The 12678-nt window shown below is 35.2% G+C and overlaps 1 protein-coding gene across 1 annotated transcript; it reads right to left on the reverse strand.

The window, feature by feature from the left end:
* Positions 1–611: 611 nt before the first annotated feature.
* On the reverse strand, positions 612–3994 carry LOC108459268 (deSI-like protein At4g17486). The gene is made up of 4 exons (XM_017758617.2): positions 3480–3994; positions 2240–2501; positions 1677–1744; positions 612–1177 (listed from the first exon to the last, which is right to left on the reverse strand). Exons 1-4 carry the CDS (start codon positions 3612–3614, stop codon positions 890–892), a joined length of 753 nt encoding a protein of 250 aa, XP_017614106.1. The 5' UTR covers positions 3615–3994; the 3' UTR covers positions 612–889.
* Positions 3995–12678: the final 8684 nt, after the last annotated feature.

Raw genomic sequence — 12678 nt, forward strand, 5'->3', positions numbered from 1 at the left:
ATGTCCTGGCAATAATGGATCTCATTCAAGCTAGTAGAAATGAAGTCTTGAACATAAGATTCAATTCAATTTTTAATTGCCTTGTCTTGTTTCTCGTGATTAATTCACTAGGTAAAACGAACCCTTGTAAATCATACGTTGAGTTTCAATGGTTCACATCACCTAGTTGTCAACTTGGATATCAATTATAGTTTGTATCTGACAAGGAACCATATCTAAAATATGTTGAATCAATTTTAAGTACTTAAGACCCCAAGTAATTTGGATATGATCATGTTAAAAAATGTCACTAAAATCAAAAGGATTTTTTTAAAAAAATCAATTGATTTACTTATTTTAAACATACCCTAATTTAACGTTCAAACTAAAAGAGAAGTTACCAAAAATTAATTGATATAATATTGATATTTTGAAACATTTTGAAGTTCAGACAGCAATTTAAAATGTGCAATTAACCCTAATATTGATCGTTTGTTTTCTTTAAATTTTCAATTGATAAAGCATCACTTAGTCGGTTTCGGAATTCGTCCATTTATTGCAGAAGACATAAAAGGGAAAGATGGTATCAAAATCACTTAATAAAAAGCTTAAAACAAGGAAAAGGTCCGAAATTACCTACACAATGTCAATCTGTAGTTGGAATGAAGACTTGCCCAAGCACAAGAGTTTTCAGATGATTTTTTCAATGAACATTAAGTCCACAGGGCATTAAAAAATTTCGGTTTGGACAAGAAATGAACATTTTACATTTGATACACAATGAATGACATCTTAATTGGCAATGTAGAGTTGCAACTATTACACAACAAACAGTGCTTCCAGAAATCGTTTCCATCACACATCATGCCATGAATTCTGTCACCATGGTTATTCCAAATTATTTGAATTGTCACGGTGATCTTTGTGAATCTTGGAAACTTTGTTGCATTGACTGTGCAGAATTCTGTAGCCGATGGTTCTGAAAACCACTGCCACCCTGAGTCTCGATTTCAGAACTGCTAGATGGTTTGGCACCAGTAGTAATGATGTTTTTAAACCAAGCTGCTTGAAATCTGGGGCTTCCTCTATTTGAATTGCCGGAGCTATCATTGCCACCACTAGAACTAGACGTAACACCCACAAGAAAACGATATGCCACTTTGCTAGCTGATACTATCTCAGTCTTGGCTTGTCTCAACTGCAATAATTAACGCTACACCAATTTTAAGCACTGACCATAGCAAGGTTTAAAGCTTCTAGGCTTGGGACACTTAAAACATGCATAAAAAACCAAACCGTACAAAGAAAGTTACTGCAATATTCCAGTTTCTGCCTTCTATGCTTGTCAATTCACATTCTCAATAACAATATAGTCGGCATTTCAGATTCAGGGCAATTTTAATGCAAATTTAGTACAGCATGCTCAAAAGACTAGAAAGCAGAAGGCAAGGCTGACAAGTGTCCAGCAAAAACATTTACTGCAAAATTTACATTCAAGATAAGACTGCAGTTCACAAACAAATGTTAAACCACCTTCTCTATGTTCGCAAAGTTTCAAGGCAACCACCTCCAAAAGGCCTTTGAAACAGACAAACAGTCCTAATAGCAATTAAATACATCAAGCAATATTCACACTTAAGAGTTTTAGAGATTTTCAGCTGATTATTACAATCATGAACTGAAGAAGGGACACTCACCCGCAAGGCAGTGTTTTCTGCTATTTCTATAGCAGCATCACCAGCATTAGCAAATCGGTTTACCCAACCTGTTAAAAATTTGTAAGAACAAGCATGCCAATGTGAGTTGAAATGAAACCAACAAAAAAGAAACCGTATACACTCTTATAGATCACACTTTATCTCATCAAAATACAGCCAGACAAGGGCCTGCATAACAAGTGAAGCAAAAGTAATATGATTGCCCCTAGCTTTACAACCTAATACCAAGAATATGCAGGTAGCCCAAGCCAGAACTTAAAATAGTTGATATTCAGATTTATCACCAAAACACATAGATAATAGAACAGGACAAGCAAAGCACTAAGCTGTTAGTTAGCATCCACAGCCATTTTCATTAAGCACAATGTTCTCCACCAATTTACATCAAGCAATAGGCCAGACTTAAGTTACATAAGGCTATATTAAAGAACTTGCCCATCTGCAGGTGCACTATAAAGTTATAGAGATAGGCAAAGCAGTGACCACACAGAATACCTACAGTAGTTCAGCCATCAACAAGTATAAAAGATATCGTAAGTTACCTGGAAGCTTTTGGACACCAAGCTTTTCACAGAACTCATCACAGAAATGGTTACAATTTTTGGATAACAAGTCGTAGGAACTTCCAGGCCACTCTCTACTAAGCTCCTGCAAGATCTGGTTTACCTTCAATTTTGAAAAGTTAGTTCTTCCAAGGACCATGGACTCACGATATGTATACATTGGATTTTTGCCAGAAGGACAACTGAACACCCCCGACCCTTGCTCACAGAAGCCAAAAGACCATTCCTCTTCTCCATAAACCTGTCAACATGGCATGTTAAGTTATTAAGTTTGACAAGAAAAAGGCATCAATAACAGATTCATTAAAAAGAGTCATGAGATGTTGACATTAGTATACCATGTCTCAGATCCCAAAATCTGAACACAATGATACTGTCTCAAAATGTTCTCTTTGGAGAACTAATAGTTTCATATGATATCCATTAGAAAGAAAAAAAAATTAGATAGATACACAGGTATCTGAAGCAATGAGTTATTGGTTCGGTATCAACAAAATTAGTCTACAAAAAAAAACAATGAAAATGTAAAGGATGAACCATGAGATTAATGACAAAATGAATCTAAATTTGCAAAGCGATGTGAAGTAACCATTGATGGTACCCAAACTACAATAAAAAGTGAAGTAACATCATGGCAGATTTCTATAAATTCTTTCAAAAATAAAACTAGATACAAATAATCCACAATAACTGAACAAATAGCTGCAAAATCATTATGGTACCAAAGCTGCAGAAATTTTCACTTAACACGTCGTAAAGCATAGTCTTCTGCTCTGTAACACTTGAGCCACAACTGAGGACGCTCCAAATCTCTTAGAGTTCATTAGATCAATTCGATAGATTAAAATGATAAAATAGACTACCAAGATTCTCACCCTACAATAGAAACAGGGAAAATATAAACCTTTACTCTAAAGATTAACCATAAATTCCTCGTAGCAGTCTCTTTTCCGTTCACAACCACCTTGAAAGTTGAAACAACTCCTTTTAACCAAAACAAAGATTTAAAGCTCCCATTTCCTTTAATAAATATTATCGAAACGCAGCAAAAAGAACGGCACATCTTGTTTAAAATCAGGGTCAAATATTCGTATAACTTACAAGTTAAAATCCAAGAAAAAGAACACCAAACAAAAAAATTCCCATGCCAAGAACCCTAGATCTCATTCAAGGACAACAATAAAGAAAGCAATAGAAATGTAAAAGTAAAAAGAGAAACCTGAACGGCGCTGTGGAAGATGCCGCCGAGGCCTATTCCGTCCTTGAATATCTTGTTGATTTGAACAATAGTGCTGTTGGTTTTATCCGATCCACTGTTGGTCACATCATATATATGTAATCTCACCTCTGTCATCTTCAAACTCAAATCCCTAACACCTCTCTGGAGTCTACTACTCTCTCTATCTCTTTTTTTCACTCTTAAAAGCTTCCAAGTCCAACGATTAAATTCCGTTGGACTGAGGAGTCGAACTTTGCTTTTTCGCACTCTTTCGGAATTTTGTTACGTAACAGTGAGAAGTAATTCTTTTTCCGCCTCGAAATGCTCAAATCCCGGAATCTCTTTCCAATCCTATTTCTCAATATTAGATTTTGTTTTTTAAAATGTTTTCAAAGCTTTTAGGAATTTGGACTGAAAAAGAATGGAGGCAAGGAAGGGGATATTTGAGATGAAAATGACGGGAATTTGAAATGGCCCTTGGAAGTTGATGGAATTTACGGGAATGGGCAGATGGTTTGTTATATTTCTTTTTTACAATTGTCATGCACTGAGTTAGATTGATTCACAGCCCCGAGTTGGATAAGATGCCCCACCCACATCGTCACGTTATGCAATTATTAACTCCTACGCAACACCGACATCTTTTTCTTATCGAAATTATTTTTATGCCCTTCTTGTTTTTTAAGTTGGTAATAAAAATTATGAAATTAGATTATGTGACATCCGAGGGAAAAACTTAATTATAAATTATCTTCACACAAATTAATATTAAACTTGTATTTATAAAAATATATATAATAATTGAATTATAAATAAAGTAGTAAATCATTCATAAATAAATCTATTTTAGGCTCGGGTTTAATTTTAAATTATTTTATTGTTAGTTGTTTTATTTAAATTATTTTAATTTTAAATTACTTTCTCTTGTCGTTTTCTTGCTTGCAATTTGGATCTAATAATGTTCGATTTTTTTATTTCTGATCAGGGGTACAAAGTCAATCATTGACTATGGAGCTTGAGAAGGACAATTTTTTGATTGATGATGGGAAGAAGAAGCCTAGGAAGTGAATGTCGAGGAAGAGGATTGTGGTCTTAATGATGGGTTCTGCCTAGTTGGGTGTTTTCTAACCACTAGTGTAGTCTAGTTTCAAGGGATGCAAAATAAGCTTGAGAATCTTTGGCATCTTCCTCGAAGAGTGGCTATTTTAAATATAACAGAGAAGTGATATCTATTTAAATTCTTTACGAAGTTGACATTGATCGAGTAGTGGATGGAGCCCATTGGACTTCAACAATCATCTTTTGGTATTTAATTGGCTTGAGAAGGATGAGGATCCTTTGCAAGTTCTGTTATACTTTATTGATTTTTGGGTGCAGATACATGACCTCCATAATGGATTAATGTCGCAAATGATGGCAAAGCAATTCAGTAACTTTATTGGAACTTTTCTTGAGTATAATGTGAAATTTTTGAGTCGAGAATCAAATCCTTCATGAGTATAAGGGTGCAGGTTAATATTTGTAATCCTTTGAAGAGAAGAAAAAAGATTGTTCTTCTTAAAGGTACTCGTGTTTATGTCAGGTTTTGCTATGAAAAACTTTTTTTTTATTCTGCTTTCTGTGTGGTCGTCTCAACCATGGAGAAAATTGTTATCCCTATAGGATTATGATCGGAAAGAAGGTCATTTTTGGTTGGGACGTGTAGCTCAGGGCTAGATCTGTTCATGAGTTGGGCTACCCATCTAAGTTCAAATGCCTGTTCGAAATTTGGGAGGGTTTGGAAAAAAATATTAGGCCCAAAAAATGGGCTTGAGCAAAAAAAATTAGGTCCATTTAAAATATGGATCGAGCTCGGGCTTGAATATTCAATGCTCGAGCCTAACTCGTTTTTAAGTTTATAATACTTTATATTATGTTATTTATATATATTATGTAATTTATAACACATTAAAATATAAATCTATACTAAATATATAATATTTCTAACGTAAACATTAAAATAATACTAAGATGACTATATAAAAATCTCAATAAATGAAAAATTAAATTATTAAATCTTAAATTAAAATAATATAAAAATTAAAATTAATATAGGTGGGTTAAAAATGGGTTTGGCTTAGTCTTTTGCAAATATAGGTGGGATTGGGCAAAATTTTAGGCCCATATTTTGAGTTGGGTCAAGCTTGAGCAAACATAAAGTATGTTAATATCATGCTTAGGCCCAACCTAGCTTATCCCATGAGCACATCTACTTAGGGCTGCTCCCTGACGTGCTTCCCCACTCATAAGTGTTTGGCTAAAAAAGGAAAGTAGTTTAAATTCTGCTAAATATAAGGAGATAGAAAGGGATATAATGAGTGATGATAGGAGTTATCCAAAGTTTATTTTTTTTTTCAAGAATTTAGCTTAAACTTAGGATTAAATTTAGCTTGTGAGTTACATAGAATCAAGGGTCGATTAAATGAGATAGATGGGCCTAATGGCATAAATTGTGATACAAAAAATCTTCCTATTAACCCAACTCATGGTAAGAAACATGCACAAATTTCATCATGGTTCCATGCGTTTCAAAACTAGTTGATTCAATTGGTTGTACTTTGTGGTAGGCATCTACTTACCATGTTTTATTGGCACACTCTACGATGTAGGGTCGTCGGGCACAATGAAAATCTTAAGTTGGAATGTCCATGGGCTTGGGAGCCTGTAGTCTATTCGTGGGCTTTAACATAAGCCGAGGAATATTAATCCTAGTTAGTGTTCTTCATAGAAACAAAGTTGAATAAGAAGAGAATAAAGGTGGTACACAGGAAGGTAGGCTTTGTTCATGGTTTTAATGTGGTAGCTTAGGGTATGAAAAGTGGTTTATCTATTATTGGAAAGACAGGTTCTCCATTAATATGAAAAGTTACTTGACAAATCATATTGTCATTGTTATTGAAGAGGATCTGGATGGGCATAGTGTAACACCCCACGCCCAACCCGTCCTCCGAATCCAGGTATGGAGCATCATAATGGACCTATACTAAATTTTTGCTAACTTAATTATCAATAAAAAGTCTAAAAATAAAATTATACTATAGTGAAATATAAAATAATAATTCTTACAACCAAGGTCTTAAGCTACTGAATGTTTAATTATTCAATTTATTTCTATCTCTACTCAAACTATTTCTTTACAAAATAATTCCTAAGATTTGGCTAGGGGCTAATTGATTCAGACTCCAAACTTTAAGGATGCTATCTGCTTACACCATAATGAATCATGAGGCTAAGCCTCCAATAGTACCCCATTTCTATATGCATAACTTGATCTACATCAGTTCCCAATCTCCACTCTATTTGGCTTGGTCCTTCCTCTAAGTCCTCAATCAACCTCGCAAATCCTGTGAACATAAGCCAACTCTTATAAGTTCAAATAAACTTAGTGAGTTCCTTTACTACATTATATTTAAACCCTATCACACAAAGGTAAAAAATATAAAATAAATTTAATTTAATATAAATTTACTCCCTTCTCGCTCAAGGCGAGTATATTTTTATCGAGGTGGCGGACTCCACCTAATCCTTTGAGCTACTCAACTTCCTATCTGACCTCTCTCTTCTCGAAATTTCCACTCAATTGTATCCTAAATACATAACCATATTAGCGAATCCTCTCCTTACTTCTTATCCTTCCTTCATTACATTTCCTCCTTTGTAACACCCCTTACCGTACCCGAAGCCGGGATAAGATACGAGGCGTTACGGAACATATACACAGTCATTCATGCAAAAACCAGACAATAAAATTTTTCTTTAAAACAATTCATTCACACATACACAATTTGTCCCTGATATAGGCCTACGAGGCCCAAAACAACCATTGGAAAGGATTCGGGACTAAATTCAAGACTTTAGAAAAGTTTGGGAAATTTTCCCTAATACAGAGCCACACGCCCGTGTGAGATAGGAGACATGCCCGTGTGCTCTCGGCACACCCATATCTTCCAGCTGTGTAACTCTCTGACTATGACGTTAGCACCAATTTAGGGTCACACGACTGTATCACACTGTCGTGTGGCCAGACCGTGTTGTCAATTAAAATTAAATGAATTTTTCATAAAAAGGTGCAGACTTCACACGGCCAGAGTACATGCCCATGTAGGTAGGCCATGTCCTTCACATGGCCAAGACACACACCCGTGTGTTTACTACTGAGCATACTGACTTGCAAAATTTAGTGTGCAGGGGAAACACGGTCATTCAATAGGCCCGTGGGGCAGACCGTGTGTCACACACGGTCTAGACACATGCTTGTGTGTCTACCTGTGTGGACCATTTAAAGGCTAATTTTCAAGCCAATTGTCACCCTCAATCATTCATACATTCAAACATTTTTCATAGCATGCAACATGACATATTTAGACACTCATATATTCAACACCATGCAACTCTCACATCTTCATAATGTCATCCTATTGCACATTCATTTTGTTACACCATTTAGAAGCATTCCACACCAATTTCATGCATTATCACACTTGTTACCATAACTTCAAATTATACATTCATGACTATAGCCATTTTAAGCCATTAAATCATCCATTATCTTTTAGCATCTAATCCATACTTTATCATACATTCACCAAGCAATAACATATCACATCATCAAGGCATTAACACATGCATGCATGGGTAATTAGATTACAACCCAATGATCAAATATAAGCTATATCACATGGCCATTACAAAATGAATCATCAACATCATAGGCCTTCACAATTTGGCTAAATAGCATGACACACATCACAAAATAACCAAGTCCCTATACATGCCATACTCAAAATAACAATTTAACTATACCCACTATTCTTTTGATAGTGTGATCAAATACTCGTACAGCTTCCGATCCCTAAGCTAGCTTGGCAGAACTACAAAGGATGGAAAGAAAAAGGGGGTAAGCATTAAAGCTTAGTAAGTCCACATGCAAATAATATGCAATGGTAATAAGCAATCAACATGCAAAGACATAGTGATGCAAGCGCGCCCAGCGAACCTCTTCGAACAAGTCTCCCTAGTCGAGCCGTGACATGTTGTCAAGCTGATCCCAGCTCATTTCCAGCTCCACAAGCTCCATCCAGCTCAAATTCAGCTCATTCGAGTGCAATCTAGTTGCCTGAGCTAAACCGAGCTAAACCTTAGCTCAACTTCAGCTTAGGAGTTTAACCTCAGCTCAACTTTAGGTCAAGGGCTAAAGCTTAGCTTATTTTAGCTCAAACCTGATTTTTGACTTTAATGGATTAAATAAAATTCGAATATATTTATTTAAGCATTAAATTTGTTTTATATTAATATTTGTTATTAATATGTCATAGATATCACATATCTTAAATGTGTTCACATTGTGCTAAATTTATGTGTGTTCGAATGATGTCTTATGAATTGTTTTATTTCTTGTAGGTGCAATGCTCATGGACGGCGCAATGAATGCTTGAAGAAACATCTCTTTTGGACATCCCACATGCAAGAATGAACAACATTTAATTAAGTACATGCATTACCAGATTCAAGGTGTTTACAAGTTCATGTATTTGTCAAATACATGAATACACAAAATACATGAATGTTTGGGTTCAAATGCACATTCGGTTACATGAATAATGAAGATTCATGCATGAATGTATCTAAAAGAGCCAATCCCTTTGGACGGCACACATTCATGCATGGAAGGAATTTAATACAAGTTCATGTAGGGCTTGGTGCAATGTATGAAGAGGTGCTCATGTAGGGCTTGGTGCAATGTATGAAGAGGTGCATGTAGAATTGAGGTTCAATGGACGGCATTTAAGGGAGTACATGTATTGGAGACGTTCATGCAAGTAGGGGCTATTTAATGTTCATGTTTTTTAAGGTTCATGGACCGAATTTATGGAGGAACATACATTGGGACGTTTCATGCATGATCCATGCATTTTCAAGCTAACCATTCAAGTATTCAAGGTGCATTAAAGCTTCATTCGGCCAAGTGGGATGATGGAACATTAAAGGGCTGCACATTCATGGATATTCATGATTTTTCTTCTAGAATTATCTAGGTGTTTATGGCCGAATTTCTTAGCTTCTAAGCTTGTCCATTCGGCTACTTTTATTTAGGCTATAAATATATGTTATTTCATTTGTAAGAGGTTAGACTTTTCACTTAATGAAACTTTGTTAAACTTTCATGGAATTTGTGAGATTTCTTTCTCTCATATTTCGTTGAGGACTTCGTTGGCTTATCTAGGAAGCCTAGTGGCGTCAACCCTGTTCTTCACTATCCTGAACTTATCATTATCAAATAGTGTGGCATTCACCCATATACCGAGGTTCCTACTTTGTTAAGTAGTGGGTCGAGGTTCTATCATTTTCATTTTCACCTTGAAAGCGTATAAGTACTTGGGTCAATAATTCCTAATATTGGTTCTTACTTGCTTTTAAGTTCACCATCTTCCATAACCATCATTTATTAAACTACCTTCAATCTATTTTCATTCTTTTGTTTCTTTTAAAACCGAACCTTTAATAATCATATTTCAAACCCATCCTCAAACCCTTTTTAAAAAGCTTCCGCATTATTTAACCTGAAAACATCTTCTTTAAAAGACCCGAACGATACTTTCTCGTAGGTGATCAGGCATTTCACATACGACTCTACTCATCCCCGAGGCGGATCGTATCATTTGGTATCAGAGCTAATCAAACAAGAAGTACGTACGACAAAATCATCTCGGGAATATTACAAGTGAACGAAAGTAAGTAGGATTCAGAAAAAAAGAGTATAGAAAAAAAAATTCGTATACTGAAGTTTTCTCGTTTTGATTAGTTTGTTGCTGTTACTATAAAAATAAAAAAATCTACACAGTCGAAGAAAAAAAATCGCGTACAGAAGTGTTCCTATTGTATTTAGTTTGCTGATATAGTATAAAAAAATTTTTAAAAATTTCGAAAAAAAATTCAAAAAAAAAACCGAAAAAAAATTGAAGTGAAAACTTGTTCTATTGTAATTCAGCCCCGATCTTGAAGTCATTCTTCCTTCTTTTCTTTCACTTCCTATCCCATCGCCACACTTAAACCCGAGAATTTTTTTTTCTTTTTTCTTTCAGCCAACCCGTAACCCCTCATATTTTATCCTTTGTTACCCAATTTTGAAATCGACCCCTAAGCCTACGATAAGGCCTTGGCAAGTCCGAAAATGAAGTTGCGAGAGAAAGTTTGAGAGGTAAAAGGCACGAGCGTGTGAGACTATTCAAGCGGAGGTAAAAGCCAATCGAGTGTAAAACACGAGCGAGAGTGTCACTTTTTCCTTCTTTTTTCCGAGCGAAATCGTGAGGTTTGTGGTGAGGTACTTAAATTTTTGTTTTGATCTAACATATTTTCCTTTCAGTAATCAAGATGTCTTGTGAAGAATTTACCGAGTCGGAGTTCCAATACTTGGTTCAAGAAATGCGAAGAATGGCGAATTTTGAGTTTGGCTAATTGCAAGTGAGGCTAGATCGATTGGAAAAACGAGACCAAAGTGATCGAGTTTCTTCAAGTCGAAAGACGGAACCAAAAACACCACGGAGATATACCGTCGAATACTACTTGAACAAAAGTTCCTATCGTGATTCTTTCTCGCCATTGACTTCGAGGCAAAGAAATTCATACTATGACTCCTATTCGAGAAGAGACTTCGAATGAGAGTATTTTTCATCAAGGAGTTTGAGACGACAAGAAGGCGACTATGATTTTGACTCCTTCCAAGAAAAAGTGTGAAGAGATAGATATACTTCTTCCCGAACTTCAAAGAAATCATTCAAGGAGTGTTATACACGAAGTTTTGATTGTGAATCGCATGCAAATAGTTCTTGGCCTTTCGAACATGATCTCTATTCTCATGATTCTTTTGTACATTCTTGTAACGAAAAAACAAAGAAAAGAAGCAAAAGAAGAAAAAGAAAATGAAATAAAAAGAAAAGAGAGGCAAAAGGCAAGCAGGAGAGAAAATGAGCGAATCTTGAGAGAACTTGAAAAAGCCTTTGAAAAACAAAAAGAAAATGAAAAGAAAATGAGATTGAAAAGAGAATGAAAAGAGTTTGAGAGAGAAAAGAATGTGAACAAGAAAAAGAGTGGAAAAGAAATTGAGATAAAAGAAACGAGTGATTCGGAAGAAATAGAATCGAGTGAAAACGATGTTAGTGAGCAAGCGAGGATTCTTTCGCTAACACTTCGCCGATCTTTTGTGATCTTTCTTTTCAGGTTCCTAAAAGTCCGTGCGACCAAATCCAACTCCGATACCTTCAAAACGAGAGGCGTTTTCAGTTTTTTGAAAAAGGTAAGTCCGTGGACGACCACCACCCATTGGAAATCGAACGTAAGGAATCTTTGTTTATCAAATTAAGGCCGCCTGATTTCAAAATTACTCATAAAGGTTTTGATGGCATAAATTCTAAAAAACTTCCATCTTTTGATTTGGCTAATTATTGTTCACATATTAATGTTAACAATGTTGATTCAAAAGATGCCATGAAGATTCCGTCTTATGACATGTTTTATAACGACAATTCTATTGATTCTATTGGATTGGTTCATTCTGTGCAAATTGTGAATGTATGTGATAAAAGGTTTTCACATTTTGATAAGTATGGCTATGTAAATTCTTTAAATTCATCTTTCTGTTTAAACGTGCCTATTCAAATGATTTGTGATGGATTTGAATTTCTGAAAGGTCGCATGAACACAACTTCTTTGCTCAATATATGCGTTAAAAGATTTTTGCATGAAATATTTGATCTGTTTGATTTTGCTCTTCAAGAGAAATCTTTGAATTTCTATGCGAAATTTCCATGTTTCGGACTGTTTGTTCGACTAGGATTTGTGAAGCATGAATGCTTGTGTATTTGTCAGTTTAAAGTCTCTTTGATTCACTTTTGCAACTTATCTGCGAAAATGAAATTTTTGTTGCAATTTGGGATAAGTGATCAATACCATGTCTTTAAGCCAGGAGTAATCCATTTCGAGTTGTTTCCAAGAAAAGGTAAGCATTGTGATCTTATTGTAAGTAACTTTGTTTTACCTTCTCATCTTCTTCAAGTCTTATCTTTATTTTTGGAAATAAAGCATGTGGCTGGATTACAAAATCAAAACCAAGTTTTTTATCCTGAAAATTTTATTTTTAATCTCGGAATTGAATCAGACATTC

This window comes from Gossypium arboreum, chromosome 9 (assembly GCF_025698485.1).
Source record: "Gossypium arboreum isolate Shixiya-1 chromosome 9, ASM2569848v2, whole genome shotgun sequence".
NCBI lineage: Eukaryota > Viridiplantae > Streptophyta > Magnoliopsida > Malvales > Malvaceae > Gossypium > Gossypium arboreum.

Coding starts and splice junctions, on each gene's coding strand:
- LOC108459268 (XM_017758617.2), bottom strand. CDS start 3,614: ATGACAGAGGTGAGATTACATATATATGATGTGACCAACAGTGGATCG. Junction 1,745..2,239: donor TGGTGTCCAAAAGCTTCCAG/GTAACTTACGAT, acceptor AATTTTTAACAG/GTTGGGTAAACCGATTTGCT. Junction 1,178..1,676: donor CAGAAAACACTGCCTTGCGG/GTGAGTGTCCCT, acceptor TAATTATTGCAG/TTGAGACAAGCCAAGACTGA.